The sequence below is a fragment of the Dermacentor albipictus genome, chromosome 10, assembly GCF_038994185.2.
Source record: "Dermacentor albipictus isolate Rhodes 1998 colony chromosome 10, USDA_Dalb.pri_finalv2, whole genome shotgun sequence".
NCBI classification, from domain to species: domain Eukaryota; kingdom Metazoa; phylum Arthropoda; class Arachnida; order Ixodida; family Ixodidae; genus Dermacentor; species Dermacentor albipictus.
In genome coordinates, this window is record NC_091830.1 from 34,695,021 (window position 1) to 34,714,635 (window position 19,615).

A 19,615-nucleotide genomic window follows, 5' to 3' on the forward strand; every position below is an offset into this window, starting at 1 on the left:
AGAGTGGAACGCGACAGCGTTCCATTCTTGAAGGAGCTTTTGTACCGCGTTGAAGCATCGTACTCGTGGCTCAGTGGTAGCGTCTCCGTCTCACACTCCGGAGACCCTGGTTCGATTCCCACCAAGCCCATCTTGCAAGAGTTGAGCCAAAGCCACCTGCGCGAGCCAAAGCCACCTGCGCGGTGTCACGTGGTCAGCCTTGACGGCGCGAGTTGGAGCCCCGTTTCTCCTCTGTCGTGACGTCACGGTGTCACGTGGTATGGCATGGGGTCATAGGTCATTGAAGGCGACACCACCGCGCCTGAGGAGCTGGGTTGAGCTGTCGTAATATGCTTCGCATAAAACAATTCGCACAAAGACCGGGCACGATTGAGCTGTAAAAGCAAAAAAAAAGAGAAAAGGGAAGGGGCGTGCAGCCGGCGTGACGCGTACCAGCTAGTATTCAAAACGCGCGCGCACAAAATGGAAGCTGGAAGTGTGGTTCAGGTATTAACGCCGACCGCTTGGTGCGCTGCAGTGAATTCGGTCGCTGAGCTTTACGGGAGTGTCCGCTCTTCTTGTATTTCTTTCTCTATGAGTGTGATCTGCCGAGTTCACTAATTTTCGTCTCGACCAGCTTTTACTTTAGTATAGGACGTTCTTGCTGGCCGGTTTCTTCATACTTGAAGGAAGGTTAAAACTGCGCGCAGAAAAACGAGCATCAGCGGAAGGAACGCGCAAAACCCCATGAGCGCTGTGGTGTTTCCACTTTTCTTCCTTCCAGTTTTTAAGTTATCTGTTTTCAGATTAATGGAGCGTCTTGAAGGGAACGCTGAAATGCGACAACAGCGGCTGTATTTTGTTGCTGTAGAACTGCAAGGAATTCCGTGCACCAGTGCATGAGAAGCACATTAAAGATCCCAAGGTGGTACAAATTAATCCATAAATCCCTCCACTACAGGGTGCCACATCATCATATCGTGGTTCTGGCTTCTATGACCGCAGAATTTATTATAGTGATTAGCGTTCTCAGGGTACTTCTACCTCTCAGTGTCTCTAACCGCTGTCCCTGCAACTTGGGTTGGGTCACTTGGTAGCCAATGGTATAACGGCTGGAGTATCGAGCTGCTGCGATAAGGCAACCGGCTTACAAGCGAGTTGTTGGGCGATTTTGAGGACACGAGTACGTGATATTGGGTATGTACTGGTCTTTAATGAATGCCTTTCATCCCAACTTGGATCACTGGCAATTGGCGGCTATTCAATGAACCTCCTAAACGCCATCTCTGCTGCCTGGGTATGCTACACTGGGTATATGTTTCTAGGTGTGTGCCTATCTTCAATGAATCTAGCTGATGCCGACTTCAGTATTAGAGTATGTGTCACTGCATAGGTACGTGTCGATTTTTCAATGACAAAAAGATTATTTAAATTTCTCCGCTCCTCACTTAATTTCTCACTTTATGATCTGTTAGGAAATATGGACACGATTAAAAAGCCTCAGATTTGCACCAGTGGCGTTAAAGTGTTACTCCACATACGAAGCTGTCGATCATTCAGCAGCCTTGAAAAGAAAAGATGAAGTAAGTATACGATTTCGAAATGCCACAGCGGCAACGCGAATATTGTCGAGCAACCTAGCATTATTTAAAAATTAATTTCAAATTTATTCTCGAAGTCGGTTCATGTACGGACGCCGCCGCTTCTCCTCCAGGCGAACGTTCTTCTCTGCTTTTAAATCCCTGCAAATAAAAAAGAATGAAAACAAAAGTAGTAGGTAGAATATTTGAAGGCCTCATGAAAGCCGAAGCACTTCGAAAAAAAAAATGAAAGACCACTTGCAAAACCTACGTGAAGGTCTATGTTAATGCAATAAGCATTGAAGCCCTCCAGCGGCAGAGCATAACGCTGCCGCAAGGACGCGTGACGAACGAGACTTGCATGCAGCCTGGTTCATATTCCCACTTTCTACTGAACACGCTGCGCCTCCTAACGACACCACCGCAAAGTCCACGTGTTGCGCGTGTGTGAATATATATTGAGACAGGATGGTCTGATTACACATGGCAGTGTTCGAATTTCGAGCACCAACGGATAAAAGTTTAGCGGTATCCTTGTTGTCAGTGAAGAGCGACGCAAAATTAGACATACCGAGTGACGCTAGTTCGCGTGAAAAAGATTCAGTGAATGACAGGTCGTACCCAGCGGCACAGGCTCCGTTACCGAAGTTGGCGCGGTGGTTCGTTTCCAAACCTGTTGCCTCTGTATACAGGGTGTCCCAGCTAAATTTAGCCAGTGTTTAAAAATACGCCAATACCACGTAGCTGGACCGAAGAAAGGTAACGTTGTTTGCCAAGGCTTGAAGACAAATTGTTCCTTTTTTTCATTCCGCCTGTATATATAGTTAGTTTTAATTATTTGGTCAATTTCTTAAATATTATAATCAGATGTAAAGTGTCAATGAGACAAGTGTACAGCGGCACGAAAAACTCCCTATGCCGCTTTCTGTGGCTCAATACGTGCTACATAATAGTGTTGTTCCGAGCGTGAAAGAAGCCCGCAAATGCACGCGAAATTTCCGCGCGACTGGCCGCTCGAGGCACTTTGCGTGTATTCGCGGGCTTTTTTCATTTCTTTGATGTCGCTCTAAAGTTTTCTCATTGACACTTTTCACGTACTTATGATATTGGAGAAGGTGCATAATTAATTACGGCTATTTATGTAACTAGGCGGAATGAAAGAAATGATTTGTCTTCAAGCCAAGGCCAACAGCACTACCATGGTTCTGTCGAGCTGCGTGGCATTTGCATATTTTTAAACTCTGGCTAGAATTAGCTGGGGCACCCTACAGACAGCCGACGCTGTACCCATTAGACATTCGACCATATACCCAGTGACTCAAGTGGACGGGGACACAGTTAGATGGACAGGTAGATAGTGTACTGAAAGTGGGTTAAGTAATCAAAGAATGTCATTATTACGTAAGCATTCTTTGGACGGTTCATGCACTTTCCGAGGGCCAACTATCGATCTATGTATATTTGCATCAAGCCACCTTCCCGCTTATCTGGGTCACTGGGTAGTCCGCGGTCGAATCCATAGCGCATGAGACTGCGGCGCTACGGGAACAGGGTTCGGAAACAACCGTCGCACCGACTTGGGTCACTGTGTAAGAGGAAATGTGTACTTATGTGCCGGTCTTCAAACAACCACTTTCACGCCTAGATGGGTCACTGTCGAGATGGAACTGGGTAGGTACCGCAATTGGAAGAAACTACTTGACGCCGACTTGGAGCACTGGGTAATGTGCCATTCGGTAAGACATCTCGCTTATAATGCGAAGGAAGGCAGACAAAGATTAGAAGCAGACAGGAGGATCGTCCTGTCTGATTGTAGTCTTCGTCTGTGTTCCTTTGCGCTCTAAAGATGTGTTACCGTACCAACTCGCCCGACGTTCCATTCTTATGCCATTTGGTTTTTAGTGGTCTTAAATGAACCTCTTTGATGCCAACTTGGGTCAGTGTATGTACCGCTTTTCAATGGACGTCTTTCACGCCAACTTGGGTACCTAGGTATATGCCGGGAATGCGCCGCTCTACAATGACGAAAAAGATCCCTCAAATTTCACCGATGTTGAGCGAAATGGAACACACGTAACAGGGGTTTTTCAAGGACTGCAACTCGTCGCATCAGCAGGCTGCGTCAAAAAAGCCCTGGCTGTATGCCGCTTTTCAATGAGCATCTTTCATGCGAACGCTTTAGCAAGCTGCGCAATGAATACACTGGGTTGTAGCGCCCTTCAATCAACCTCTAGGCACTTAGGCTCATTGAGTATGTGGCGCCAACTTGGCGGCAAGAGGGAACAAATTGGCAGCATTTCGCAGACACCGTCACCCCACGCTTTTCAGCAGCACCCCTATACAGTACAGCATGCCCAGAAAGATGCCCAAGAGAGGAGCCTGCTTGCCGCATGACGCCTTTCTCAGCGCCATGCATTTCTGAGGACACACACAGGCTTCGGGGCGGCGGCGACAGATGGCGCAGAGCGTTCTTACGGAAGCGCGAATGAAAGCATCTCGCTGAGTGCAGGCCTCATCTAAAACTCATTTCGAGAGTTGCAACGCCTTGTGTCGATATAACGATGCAACGCTAAACGCATTACATTCTATGTAATGCGAAATGTTAGACCGAATAATTTTGCTTACCAGGACGCCGCGCACTTCTTGTGCAGGATCACAGCGACAACAATAAGTACCAAGGTGACGGCAGCAAGTGAAGCCAAAAGAGTCCTTGTTGTAGAAAGACCGGCCGTATAGAGAGCTGAGGGAAAGTGAGTTTTCAGTGTTAATTTTTTGGTGTACATAGCCTAAATTGGGAGCATTGCCTCTGACATGTATAATTCAAACATTGAGTGCAATACTGGCATTCCTTGAGTAGAGAAATACCGTGCAAGATAGCATCCTTTCGTGCCCAAAATATCCAAAAACGGCTTTACCGGTTTTCAGCACACACGGTGTTTGGCTTCAGTGAAACAACTGACGTTGAGAGAGCCGTGAATACGACAGCCGTTTAATATTTCAGAAGTTCGACAGCATGCTTTCAGGAACGTGCACTCTCTCAATTCATTCAAATCGAATCGCATGTGTGTTTACTGTTGCCAATTACTTCAAATTTGGGTTCCAACTTGTGTTCCGACTAGTTGAGTGCGTTCAAACTTCCGGTATAATGCGGCGTTCCTTTGCAATTGCCTAGCTTCGTGGCTGGCTCAGATGGTTGGTGTCTGGTTGGAATCCATGACCAGGAGGAATTTTTTCTTAACTGCGGCGCTTCACTTCAAAGAAATCACTATTGGGTTCCTGTGTAACTTCATGCTACAAGTGCTGGTAAAGGTACGGATGCCTATACGGGCCTGCATGACATACTTTAATAACGACTCCCGCTACCACTGTATTGTGCACACGGTTAAGCTTATGTCTTGTCCTTCTATACTCTTACGAAAACCCTCTCCTTCATGTGCGTCATAGCCAACAAGGATTTTACCACTGGTTAACCTCCTCGCCTTCCTATAGATCCTTTCTATTTATCTCTCTGCCTACTCTCGTAAATGGTCCTTTAATAAGTTGTTGCTTTTGAAGAAAAGCAAGCGCATGCAGTACTTACGGTCATCTTCCTGGAAATTGTGCTGTGACGCTGTAGGTCCACGTTTTACAACGCCATCGACCTCGTTGAAAGCGTACACGGACACCTCGTATCTGGTTCCGGGAGTTGCCTCCGTGTAGTTGTACGATAACTCGTTGGTTGTCGCCTCGAAGTTGGTAGTGCCGTCGTTGAAGCTCACGTTGTATCCGCTCAGTGGCCCGCCAAGGACGTCTGGCGGCTCCCAACGTGCAAGAAGCCAGCGGGTGCCCGCGGAGTCGACCGTCAGGTTCAGTGGTTCAGACGGTGCTAAATTGCGGTAGAGCAAAAGTGGGTTATGGTTCATGGTCACCGCTACTTGATTACAATAATGCAGTCGTAATCTCGTGCCTCATAAATACGAATATGCTCCTCCACTTATTTGAACTTCTGTGGAAAATGATAAAAAGTTATCTATATATATATATATATATATACATATATATATATATATATATATATATATATATATATATATATATATATATATATATATATATATATATATATATATATATATATATATATATATATAGGAGGTGAATTTTGCAATGGTAGGAAATACAAATGCAAATATAGGAAACACGACGTCGTGGTTATCTTTGCTTTATTTGCCCAACAGTTTCGGTGGGCCGACCGACCTTATTTCAAAGCTATATATATATATATATATATATATATATATATATATATATATATATATATATATATATATACCTTATCATCTTGTTTCACAGCAGTTCCAATAAGTGAAGGAGCATACCTGCAAAATATGCTCCACTATAGTTGTATTTATACGAGCGTCATGAAAACCTTCCAATACAGCTTTCTGTTGCTAAATACGGGCTACATAAAATAGTTTTTTAAAGTGTGAAAGAAGCCCGCGACACTCCGCTACCTTTGGGTTTACGACTGCGTGGAATTTGCATATTTTCACAGTTCGGCTAAAGTTACGTGCCACACCCGGTATAGTATATGTCGGGAACACTACAAGATTGTAATTTCAGGCCGCTGAGGAAAGAAGGCAATACACCCGGTCAACTTACAATTGCTAAATAACTTTCCAATATTTACTTCGGTAGCCAGCATTGCTAAACGAAAGGCTGTTATACCAGAAATTTTCGAAGGATTTGCTGCCTCATACGCTTAGACATGCATCACCTAATCGAAAACTGGTGCCTCATGCAAACTTTACCTGCGAAATCTGTATGAAACTGCACGGTGCGCTCCTGGCCACATGTGGTCTCGTTCACACATGCAGCAACGTGTATTTCATAGTGCTTCCATGCATCCAAGTTATCGAGAACCAGCTGTCGCTCATTAGTCGACAAGGTCAGCTGGCCATCGACTTTTACGACGAAGTGTGTGATGTGGTATCTCGGATCTTGTGGCCATTCCCAGGATAGTTGGACTCCGTGATCGGTTACCTCCGCGGCTTTGGGACGTGGAGGCGCTGGGCCTGCAAAACAGAAAGGCTTACTCTCGGTTTGAAAACTGAAGTGGATCTTGCTGGCCTGATGTACTTTCTTATAGCTGCGGGAAACAAAGCTGCGCTGTCGATATCGTTAACGTGTAAATGTCACTGCATTCAAGTTTGTATTAGCTTCACTCAGCATTGTAAAAGGGTAAGAGAGATAGAACACTGTTGTGAGGTCAGCGCAAGGTTTCGTAAAGGTATAACGTTTGCGCGAGCTTTATTTAAATTTATGCATTGCTACATCAGGTTAATAAAGCATCCGGATAACGTGTTCCAGATATGACAATAACCATTGTGTAATGATGAAGGAAACCGGCATAAAAATATCCTAATTACTTATAAAATTTCACGAATCTATTGACGGAGCGCATGTAGAAGGATATGCAAAAATATACTAAGATTAAGAGAAGGAGCTATAATAAGTATGGAACGCTTTCCGTTTGAACGCTTACCGTTTGAACGCTTATTTGTAGATTCTGTGAAAGTTTAGACAGCAGGGGTATTGCATGCAAAGCAGCAGTAAGACTTGATAAAGGAAGTACAAGAAATTTGCCAAACAGTAAAAAATATTTAGGAATGTTGACGTAAAACCAATTTCAAACTGCATGAAATAAAAGGCAATATAAAGCACTTTATGACACCTAAATTTGTCCAGCTATGTTCGTAGCTCATCCAGCTTAGGTGTAATATTTTGACACTATTTATCATATGCAAATACTTCGCAGACGTGCTCTCTGGACTGCTTTGAAGCTGGAACAAACATTTGTTCGCTACAAATTCATCTATTTTTTGGTCTCATCAGGTCAATTTTTATTCTTGCTGCATATATGTAGCCGAAATTTCGATGTAGTCGAACATAATTTTCTGCTTGCTTCGAGTCCTTTCTTGACACTGTCAGGATTCGCAATCTGTTTGCCATACATGATATTTAATAATAATTGAGACCTCAAGAGGACTACACAATGTTTAATCATTGCTTGATACCAGTTAAGCCACATTCGAGAGAAAGTAGAATTATCTCTAAATGAAAGCCTCATACGACAATGTCATATAGCTACCTTTGCCAAGAGTCATGAAGACGACTTCTGTCTCAGGACCGTAGAGTGTTTCTCCACTCTGGTCGACGTTGTAAGCCTTCAATAATGTGGAGAAATGATTGAATTCATTACTCAGGTTCAAAGTTATGCTGGTTGCATTTCCTGGTACAGAGAACAAGTTCGTTTCTTCCCGGTCTTGGTTGTACAGGCGAATGCTGTAGCCTTCAACGGGGCCGTTGGGCTCGGCCGGCCTGTCCCATGTAAAAAGAACGTTCACGTCGTTTTCGATAACGCATGATAGGTTTCGTGCATTTGATGGAGCTGAAAAAGAAGTTGTGAGGTGAGTGGATATGTAAAATACGGGACACCTATGGTTGTTACAAAATAATGCCCATTCTTTCTGTTAATATTGACAAATTTGAATCAGTCTAGCTTTGGTTGCAGGGAAGTATTGTGTTCCTTTGTTAAAAATAAAAAAGCTGGGCTTCAGGCAGAAAGACATGATGGATGCCTTAACTTAGATATACTTTACCTGTTCTCAGCGTATGAGGTTGACCCAAGCAATTATGTCGTAATAAACTATGTACAGTGAAACCGGTAGAGAGTTCAATATATGGTTAGTAATTTTAGTTATGCAACATTGCCCATATAACGAAGTTAAACAAGTTTTTGTGATGCATCCGTGAAATGCAGAATACTAATTTGAAGGGCAGGAAAGAAGCAGGGAAGCAATATTACCGTGGCCAACAAAGCTACGCGTAATCAGCACTAAGTTTGCCTGTGCATTAATGACTTTTTTTAAGCGTCGCTAAGAATGACGTTCTCGAGAAGCTAGGCTGTGTTGACGAGCTCCATGGGCAGTTAGCCTCAGTATCGATTCAGCGCATTCTCCATAGAAAGTTCCTCTTGAATTGACGATCGAGGTGGCTCCTCACACACAATGGCTCGACGCGGACATAAAAGTTCGATATATGGAATGTTTTCTCTTGAGTAATTTCAAATAAATATTCTCTAATAAATTTGGCTTATCTATATTGATAATCTTCATTCTATTTCATTACGTTCTGGGTCAACTCCATTTCAATTATATGAGAAGAATAACAAGTTGCTGCAAAGTCTCAATATTCCCTGCAAAGTTAGGCAACTTTCGGAGAGCCTTGTCATTTTATGTTACAACAGACACACCGAGAGTATAGGGTCAACAGCTTCAAGCAAAGACAGCACACAAATTAGACTTATACATTCATCTTCACTAGTAATGCATTATATAGCTTCCGCTTGTGGATGTACCTGTCCCTTTGTTTTCCTTTAAACAACAAGGGACCGTCACGCAAAGCAAAGCATTGAGATGCAACATACATATCTTAATGTTGACGTCTTCTTTCCAGAAATGTATCCTCTGAAAACGCTATCATCACCTAGCGTAGATGACATAATGAACAGCCCACCTGCCACGTCCGTAGATTCAGTGACCACAGCAGGGTCACTACAGTAGCTCACATCACAGTTCACAATGGAAACGTTGTACTTTGTCCACGGCGCAAGGTTGGTCACGTTGTGCACGACTCTCTCGCCGGCACTTTCCCCAGAAACTTGGATATCAGCTTGCTTAACGCCTTCCGGCGTTAGTGGAGCGGCTGTCAGTTTCCACGTAGCAGCATCGGAGTCTATTGACCAAGAGAAGGTTAGGCTTGTGCCTGCGCGCTCCATAAGTTGTACGTTCTTCGGAGGAACTGAAATGGCAGCAAGCCCAAAGGGCGCATGTCACACATCACAGCAGATGAGGAAATAATAGACAATCGCATCAGAGAAAACACATCAAAAATATTTTATTTTTTAATGAAGCCAAGAAAGTTGAAGAAAAATTGACGAAAGTTTACGAAATAAGTGGCCGCACTTGGGGGTGTGGTAGCAGAAACATCTTTCGCGTGAACCCCGCGGTATACTGTACTACTTAGGGTATACCCTTCATTGGCAAATGCGAAATAAATAAATTAGGCAGTAGCATAAACACTTAACTAGCTTCTAAGCATGAATTGCTTTAGCAACTAAGCTATGCAAGTCATCTTGAACTAAGGAACAACGCGAAGGTCGAGGATGCAGAATGGGCAGAGAACAACCACACAACTTCATTTTTGCGTTAACTTTCTTTGTATTTCCAGATTTCGATAAAAGATAACAAGTAATTTCTCCTGTGTTCTTTAATGTTATTATTGTGCGTGCTTTACCAACTTGAAACCAGGAACGACTTTACGCTGTCGCAGCCGAATACAAGGAGAAAACAGAACGGGCACATCTTGCACACGATTTAATTGAGGTCGGCCAGCTGCTCTTCTCTCCTAAATCAGTTGTACACTAAGAACTCTAAATGGGCTTCAGTAGTAAATTACGCTACAGGTGCGGCTATCTCTTTAAGGAACGGGAACTTTGCTCAGATCGGTTACAATTAGTCGTTTAAACATAAATGGCAAACGAGCGAAGGGCGGGGGCTGAGGTCCACCAGCTGTTAGCGACAAATTGAAGCATGGTTTCTTTAGCTCAGTAACGATGGCCAATAAGTACTTTGCTGCCAGAGAATTGCCCATCGACGATTTTTCCGTTTGGTACTAGTCCTATTCGCACCACCTTTCTGAGTCCCTTTCACGGACCCGAGCTCTGGGGCATTGAGTAATCATGCACAATCATATCATGAGAAGCCAACAAAGACGCCAAGGACAACTTAGGGGAAATTACTTGTACTTACTAATTGAAATAAACAAAATGATAAATGGTAATGATGACGACAATGATAATGATTGCTCAGATATTTTTCTGAGGCAGTAATAGGTAACGCTAATCAATTTCATTTCTCGAAGAAGTAATTGTAATTTAATCGGTCATGTTCTTCTGCAATGTGTGCAAGTATGCTTAGATTAGACGCAATTGCTGTACCTAACTAGCTCCGATGAAATGAACCCCGCTGATATTGACGCAATTGTTTTAAACTTTGGTGGTTTTTCACATACATCCGTTACTTCCAGTGAAAAGTGTAGGAGCACCTCCTTTCTAATGAATTACTACTTAACGCCATCGCAGAATTTGGTATATGACTCGCTTTTAGACACTCGGAAATGGTTACTATGTTATTCACGACTCACACGCTTACTTGCGGGCAGTGCGACTTTCTCTCAGTACTATAAACTTAGTTTAAAAGTACATCTCTTCCACATTTCGTTGGCGCAGCAAGAAATAATTGCAGCCGGCAGAACGACTCGAAAGTACTTTGATGATAACTGTTTTCCCACTGTTATGATTTAAGCATTTAAGTGTGTGTTCACCTTGTTTTACGTCACTTATGGTTCTCATACTTCTCTACACTTCTTTATTACCCGACAGTCCTGGTCTGTATATTATCCGAAACCCGTTCATAGATGTTAATGAATAGTAATCTTGAACTGGCACTGAATGTCTGTGACTCACCCTCAATACAATGCGATCAAGCAGCATGAAGCACTCAAAACGCAATAAGAGCGACACGAAAGGCCGCTCAAAACAAAACATTCATGTCACACGGCTAGTCCGCTAGTCTGTTCATCCTTAACCGCAAACGTTTAAGTAATTCCGGGAAAAAGCAGAATTTCCCGTTGGTTCTATGTTACGTGCTCTGATCTACAGAGTTAGCAGTGTTCTAGGTACTTCGCAGATTACAATCAAAGCACTGACGTCCTAACAATTTCAGTTTCGAAATGCCAAGTCTTGTACAGAAGTTCTGTCACAAAGCATGCGCAGACGAGACCTGTTTATAGGGCTGTGGTCCGTGAGTATTTTTGAACATCCGCATATTGAAAATCGTGGTCGGCAATGCGTTGGCGGGTGACGTTACTTACATAGCCCTTCAGATGAAACTTGAAAATCGAGTGCTGTCGCATTTATGCGCTGGTCAGCTGAGTTCAAAACGAATGGCTGTAGTGAACATTCAAATGTTTCTTTAGGCTTGCGGAGAGCCAGTAAAACTTGGGTTTCACTGTCGACGTCTTTCGATGATTCTTGACCAGTACTCAGGCCTCGGCATTTTACTGTATATCCGTCGAAGTCCTTGCAACCATCTGGAGCGTCCCAGGAAAGGTCGAGAAGGGTACCGTTCACAATTTTCTGCTTCAAACCTGTAACTGGCCCTGGAGTTGCACACACACAAAAAATGACGTTGTTTAAACGCAGCCCTCACTTAATATCATTGTACGTGCACATCAACATAAATACATTTTGCTTTTCGTGTTTGGTACATGTGAGCCTTCTTCCCTTGAGAATTACTGTTTGTTCAACGAAATGTTTCCTCATTTTGTCACTGCGGTTGAGGTTACATGTGTATTAAAGTGTAGCATTCTTTTGTTTTCGTGCAGCCTAAGAACGGAACTATTGTGAAAGCTTCAGGCTGCACACGTGAAGAAACCCCCAAAAAATTGCACGGAAAAAAGTGTGCATTAATGTACCTTCCTCACACTTCAAATTGCAACGCAAGCTGCCCTGCGGACGTTAAGATATTAAGGGACGTTGTGTATAGACCACTCATAGTGATCTTCACGACCGATCGAGGAAGGCTTCGTGATTTCGCTGTATTCTTCAGTCTTTTTCTCGTGGAACATGAACCACAACACGGGTTTTTACAACGCTTTTACCACAGTTGCCTTTTCAAAAGTTACAGAATATGTCTATTCAAAAGTCATGAAACAGGTACAAATTATAATTTGTGCATATTCAGTACGTTGCGCCACTAAAAGAAACAGACAAAATGTCGTCAAAAGGAAACAAACAAAAATGCAGACCTACCATACGCAACATAGTTACGACGATTAGGGCATTGCACCCTTGGCTTATAGTAAAACTAAAAAATGCCGGAAAAATTGGTACTTCAGGAGCTACACAGCTTGGAATACAGGTATTTGTCTCTGCACATTAGAATAACGTGATCATTTATTATGTAGCAAAAAATATTTACACATGTCGTACGAGTTAGGATAAATACGAGTAATGCGATCTTTCAAAAAAGATATCCGACAACTTCAGAGACTGCTCACCTGGAAGATCGGTAGTTCCAATAACAAATGTCGGTTTGCTGCAAAACACGTCGTGGCAATTTCGAATAGAAACATTGTAATCGGACGCCGGTGCGAGATCTGTGAATACGTGTACCACCACCTTCTCCTGGCTCTCTCCGTGCTCATCGGTATCATCAATCTCGCATTCGGTATCTCCTATTATCTTTGCTGAAATTTTCCACGCACCGGGTGTAGTATCAACAGACCAGGAATATGTAAGGCTTGTGGAAGTACGTTGAAGAAGTGTAACATTTGTTGGAGGAACTGCAAGAGCACCAAATAAAAAGAAAATAAATGTTTTTGTTGGCTACTATACATAACACATGCAATCAATATGCGTCCAATGCTGTTTGCCATCCACACTTTATCGCTTAAAACAAGAACTTATTAATGGAGTGTACTTCTGTGAAGTCGGATAAAATGTAGCACTCGCTTCAAGCACTTCGAAAAATGTCTGTTGGCGAATACAAAAGTCCAAATACACCTAGAGGACTGCTTAATGTCGTACTTCAGTTGGTCTAGAAACGGCCGAGGTGGCGGCATCTATATTATCATGACTTCATGACAAAGAGGAATACTCCATGTCATATAGCAATGACATTATGCGCGAATACGTCGGTCATAAAAAAAACGGAAAACTCCACGTATTTGCTGCCGCTATGCGCGCGCGTGTGGCAGCCAGAAAAATCGAAGGAAAAGAGCGAGGCCATGCAATATGACGTCGCGAAGCCTCCGCTATATTTAAATGTTAATGACGTGATACCTTCATTGCTCGAAACCATTCATATTTTATGTTAATTCGGATAACGTCGAAGATTACCTGGTATTTGAAACCACGTTAAACCGGTTTAGTATTTTGTGTACAACACTGTGCGACGAACATGAACATTCAAAGTACCTTTGCCAGTTTTAAGACAGCGAGTAACTGACAAGGCAGTGTGGTTACGGGTCCAAATGTGGCAACTAGTTCAAACAGATTGGTGAAAAGAAAATCTGTTGACCTCAACAGCGCCTCTCAATCATATCATGCCGTGCATTCACAGGTGACTTGTAAGTCGTCCAGGAGACCTTTTCGTCTGTCCAGACAGTTTCCTCATTGCATTAGTAACACCATTATTGTTTGTGACTAACCTAGGAGTAACAATTTCGGAGCCTTCTGGTAAATGCTCAGAAGCATCGCTACATTATTAATGAAGGCTGCAAGCAAAAAATATAAAGGCCAGTTCTACGGCAATTTGCACGTCATTTAAGAAGATAATGTGCACCGTATCTCTGAAAATTGTCTTTTTCTTTTGTGTTTCTGCATTTATTGTAATTATCGTCATCAAGACTCCTCCAACCAAAAATTGAAGGACGAAAGATGCGAACACAAGTACTGAGTCCAATGTGATATCTTACCTTACTGCGAAACGGTAAATGACATATATACACACGCGCACACACACACCTATATATATATATATATATATATATATATATATATATATATATATATATATATATATATATATATATATATATATATATATATATATATTCACAAGTGTCACAGCCACCGTACCGTTTTGCCATATCAGTGAAAACCACTTTAACAACATTTATCTGCCGTCACTGAGAGAGGCTTTTTACTGCTTCTCTGCAGTACTCATGTATCTAGCACTGTACGAAATACCTTATATACAAAGGGCCCAAAGTTGCATGTGGGCCTAAAGTAAAAGACTGTTAACACTAAAGCAAAATGAAGATTTCAATCATTGACGTCAGAATCCCCTTGATCTGCATAAATGCCCTGCATAAAATGAGAACATGTTTTGACACATTATTTCGTATGTTCCGCACATAAACTGAGGTAAGTATTTCTGTTGACGGATGGATTGCTATGTAGCATGTTTCATTGATGGAATAAAGTTTATTTATAGCAAAACAATAGACACAGCGTACGTCACAAATGCATTTAGCACGTGTTTTACTCACCGATTTCACCAGTTGACACACTGAATGTAGTTGAGGGCCCATTAACGGCCACGCCACTTTCGTCTGTCCTCACTGCGGTTATGGAACATTCAAATGTCGTCAAGGGCTTGTGGAGAGACACAGTGAGGTGTCCTGATGGTGCAGGGCCTTTAAATTCACGTTCGTATCCACTCTCGTTGTGTCTGCAGATGAGTGCGTAAGTATACGCTTGTGTGACGCCACCTGGTGCATCCCATTTAATGTCCAGAACAACACCATTGGTCACTTTTTGCTCCAAGTTTGTGAAAAGTTTGACATCTGCAAATAAAGACAGTAGACATTGATAATTCAGCAATAACGCAAGTCAAAACAACCATAAGAGTAGGATTATCAGATGGACGAAGAAATCCGGACAGGGAAGTGTTAATTACGGTCTCTTTGGAACTCTACATGCTAGAGCAAGAACTGGTTTGGTATTTGTATCATTGTACTCACACGTATTTTTCCTGAACACGCTCTCTTCTACCGTATTCATGTAACCAAACTTTCATATGTTTCAGGAATATGGCCAGATACTCTTGAAGATATGATTTACAGATCAGTGGTTTCAACGTGACAGGTCGGCAGGTGACAAAGTTAGCCACAAAAGCTTCCCGCCAACATACTTTTCTGGACAATATCGTTGGCACGCGTCATATTATCCAACAAGGCTCCATTGTGGTGGTCAACAAACTATATATTCACTCTCATGTGGTAAATTGTGGCTGGCTGGATGCGCATAATTCAGTTTTCTTTTAAAAAATTATACTCCCCGATGCAGACTTGGAGACGCAGTTACCCTGCGAAACGTCAGCTACACGAGACTGTTTCCTTGATTATTCATTAAGCTTGTATTACCTTAAGCTTAATGCTTAAATATGCACTTACCGTCCTATTCTTTCATTTTTTTTCAAGCCCAACCACAGATTACCAGTAGAACACTTCATTGCCATATAAGATATTCCCCAGTGGCTGAGAGTTTCTTGTCTCCACCGCTTGACCGATACTAGTTGGCGTAAAAGCATGATCTGTCAATGGAAAGTGCAGGCGATGCGCTTTGCGAAGAACAACAGCGTTCGTGAAGTAACTTACCATACCGGTATTTGCGATTCTGTTGATTGCCGATACCTTTCAATGGAAACGGGGAATATAATGTATGCTTGAACAGTGCGCAGTACATGCATTAAACATCGTCGTGGGGTAAATGAAGGCGCTTACAACTGTGTATAATATTATAAAGAAGAAACTTCTTTGCCGTAAGCTTGGCATATGAATTAATAATGAGCTAACTGGGAAACTTGGGCGAATCAATATATATGCTTGCATTGTTGGTATTAAAGACAGCCACAAGGAAAGCACATGTCTTATAAGTAATAAAACACGCGTATAAAAATGCAGACGTGCAAGCGTCGATTTTAGGCATGCTGAGTACAATTCACGCATTAGAAAAGATACAACCGTCATAGTAGTATCGTAGTACTTGACGAAATCTCGATAAACTTCGCTCATAGCTTTCCGAAATGCTTGGCTCACCATTTTCCGATGGAGAAGAATGCAGACTTTCTTCCAATGCTTCAGTAACACCGGTGGGTGTCTGGGGTGTTTTTCAGAAGAGGAAAAAGTTGGTCGACTGTCAGGTTGCAGCATAAGGCACATTGCTTTGTGACTATTGAAAGCAGCACGTTTGTTTCGGAAAAGCTATTCGTTTAGTAATTAAGAGATGAAGAGCTAAAGAGCTAAAGACGGAGCCGTTTAGCTGCAGTGGTATAAGAAAACTTGCATGTTGAAAGAAAAGCTATTCCCTGCAAAAAGACCCATAGAGACGCTTTGTTATTTTAATTATCATCTCCTCATCTTTGTCTTTAGTTTTAAAATTTTTGAAAAAGGTGAAGAAAATTGGAGAACGCTGGTATTTATTATCTCAACGAGTTCCGCGAAATTTCTGTATTATGGAATTTTTCAGGTATCGCGCATTCCGTATTTTATCAGATTAGTATACTCGCATGAATTGCATACACTGTATGCAAACAGCGGTAGTTTTGCTTACTATGCACAAACTATCACTGCTAATAGTAAGACTGAAGTTAGGGCCACTTTATTGAACATTGTATGAATAGATGCGCTACTTTGCACAAAACCAATTAAGAACGACTTCGAAAGAAGAGGGCGTGCTCTCTGTCGAATGCTTTCCTTGTTTTACGCAAAAACTCACATTAATTTCATACAACAGTATGACTACAAGGCACATTTATGCATACTCTGCTTAAATAAGTGTGCTTCGTTTGCCGCGGTAATCATATACCCTGTTGGAAGTATGTTCCCGGTGACATGGGATATACTACGTCCACATGGAACATCTTTTCCAGCATTAAATAAGTTCCTAAGGCTGAAAAACCAATAGCCGTGTTTCTGTTCGCAGAAGCTCGCAGAAGCGCGCAGAAAAGTCAGGACAAACTTTCTGCTCCCTAACGTGTCTGGATTTTTATATAAACATCATTTATGCCATTTCTGTAGCGAAGTTAACGGTCTATTGTCTCCACTTATGTATAGTCGTCACTTATTTTCCTGTTGCTAAACTTATATTTTAGAAATTTCAGCAGCGAACACAGAATTGGGCCTACATGTCCGCAGTGTTGAATTGCATGTCCGCAGCATGTCCGCGAAGCATGTCCGCAGCGTTGAAGAGAAGGTTGATAAAAGGTGGAGTGAATCCTTACAGGTTGGCAGCTTGCGGCGGGACATGCGATAGCAACTGGCAGTTGAGTAATAAGGCAAAAAGTTAGGTCTAGCATTTTCAACATAGAAGGCAGCAGCCGTGTTCCTTACAGTCACTTTCAACAAGAAAACTAAGATTAAGGAAAAGTAAACTGAAGGGAACACGCAAGCTCTACTTGAGTCGTTCGTGCTAACCCTTCGGTTAGTTCTTTAAATTCGAGCCGACTAGCGCGAGAACGCGTTTTGCTAAAAGAAAAACAGGTTCCTTGCAGCTTAGTGACGCCACACAGAAAGCGCGGCCGGTAAGTTCAAGACATGAACTTACAGTATCGGTAAGAGCTTCGGTATCCTGAGCTATTGCTCCGGTGACGCCGAAAACGAACATCAACTGCACCAAACACCGTTGATAATCCATTGAGATGACACCATCGGTCTGTAACTCACACACGCATCGTCGCTCGTCTCGACGGACCGACAAGCTGTTTGCAGGAGCCCCTTATCTCCTGGGAAAAGGTGGGGCGGAACGCCAAGGCTGAAGCGCAATAGCGATTCCTTCGAGTGTTTTCGCCGCGTCTCCCACATTCTTCGAGAGAGCACTGAGCCACATTTCGTGAGGTCTCACCTCGTAGCGTACCGATAAGGTGAAACTAATGGCTCATTTGACTTCTTCCTTTGAAAAGCACTGCATTAGCTCAACAAAAAATTACGTGATACGCAGTACAAAAATATTTGCACCACTGAGGGTGCTTTTTTTCTTTGCTAACACCCTCACCATAAATGTGCGATAAATCGTTGGTTGAGAACAAATGAAGGTTTAGTTATTTACGACATTTTCTTGCAAGCAGACGTGAGTATATATAGGGGCAACAGACGACACACAAAGCAGGAAATGAGCTTCAGTAACTACCGCTCTCAACCTCTCGTTTTAAATATTTAGGTGCGTCCCAGGATATCCGAATTAGTACGTTGTTTTCAGCAGCGGCTTCTCTCACAACACTTATAGTTTCCGCTGGTTGTTGCGTATAATAAAACAAACCTAGAACGTTAAAAGTAAGGGTCTTATCCATGTGAAGAACCAGTGCACCTAAGGGTGCAAGAATATTTACTGTATACCCCTGCCACATGGGCCAATTTAGGGTCTCTTTGGACGAGTGCCTTCACAGTTAGTGTCACTCACAGGCTGTCAAACAAAAGGCTTAGTAACCCTCGAGTAGAACGAACTCATTAGGAAATGCGTTCGTGGAACTAGCTTCGCTTTGTTGAAGAGAGAGAGAGAAAGGCATAGGAAAGACAGGGAGGGTAACCAGAGATTATCTCCGGTTGGCTGCCTTGTACTGGGGGGAGGGGAAAGGGGATGGGACAGGTGAGAGAGGGAAGCATTAAAAAATTAAGAAAAAAAACTACACAGACACGCACGTACACACAAACTGTTTCTGTGGGCGCTGTCACGCAGCCCGCAAAGGCGTTCCTAGTGTTATGCAGTGTCACCGTACAATCCTGTGTCACAAGGGTTAGTGACAGTCTGTCAGAAAGTACAGTGTCTTTTAAATGCCGCAGGAGCGCCTTCATAGCCGATCGCGCTGATGTTCCCGTAGGCCAGTTTCCAAGGATCTTGTTTTCTGTCATTGGGCGCTTGTCCAGTTTGTCTAGGGTGGCTGAGAGGACTGCTCCTTGCGGGTTAAAACGAGACCACTGAAAAAGACGGTGTGCGATTGTTTCACTGCACGCGCAGAAGTCACAAAGTGGGCTGTTGGGCATTCAGATAAGGAAAGAGTACGCACTTGAACATGCTACTCCAAGCCATAGACAAGCTAGAAGGGTGCAGTCGCGTCGTGGAAGCTCGGGCGGAATACGGAGTTCCACTGAGCTAGTGTCAGGTCATGTGCAAGTACGGCAAGTTTTTTCGCTGCATCGGCTCTCGAAAGAGGAATGGCAACGCAGGTGACGCTGTCATGGGCAGATCGAGCCGCTTCGTCTGCGCGATCATTGCCATGTATGCCACAGTGACTAGGCAACCACTGATATATGATATTGTGTCCTGCGTCAACTATGCGATGGTGTATACTTCTCTCATCTATGCGACGAGCTGCTCATATGATCCATGTCGCAGTGCTGAGAGCACACTCTGTAGGGCTGCCTTGGAATCACAGAAGACTGGGTGGTTC

At 43.0% G+C, this 19,615-nt stretch overlaps 1 protein-coding gene across 1 annotated transcript; it reads right to left on the reverse strand.

Moving 5' to 3' along the window:
• Positions 1–1,182: 1,182 nt before the first annotated feature.
• Positions 1,183–17,949, reverse strand: LOC139051084 (tenascin-R-like). Its single transcript, XM_070528162.1, has 11 exons — positions 17,776–17,949; positions 16,269–16,329; positions 14,718–15,014; positions 12,723–13,007; positions 11,535–11,822; positions 9,117–9,401; positions 7,690–7,989; positions 6,350–6,613; positions 5,140–5,424; positions 4,185–4,299; positions 1,183–1,721 (listed from the first exon to the last, which is right to left on the reverse strand). The coding sequence occupies exons 1-11, from the start codon at positions 17,863–17,865 to the stop codon at positions 1,646–1,648; spliced, it is 2,346 nt and encodes a 781-aa protein (XP_070384263.1). The 5' UTR covers positions 17,866–17,949; the 3' UTR covers positions 1,183–1,645.
• Between the last annotated feature and the right edge of the window lie 1,666 nt (positions 17,950–19,615).

Excerpts from the sequence above, each read along its gene's own strand:
- LOC139051084 (XM_070528162.1), bottom strand. The coding sequence starts at position 17,865 with ATGGATTATCAACGGTGTTTGGTGCAGTTGATGTTCGTTTTCGGCGTC. Across the intron at positions 16,330-17,775 it reads CCGAAGCTCTTACCGATACT|ACACCCACCGGTGTTACTGA; the intron begins GTAAGTTCATGT and ends AAAACACCCCAG. Across the intron at positions 1,722-4,184 it reads AAGAAGTGCGCGGCGTCCTG|GGATTTAAAAGCAGAGAAGA; the intron begins GTAAGCAAAATT and ends TTTTATTTGCAG.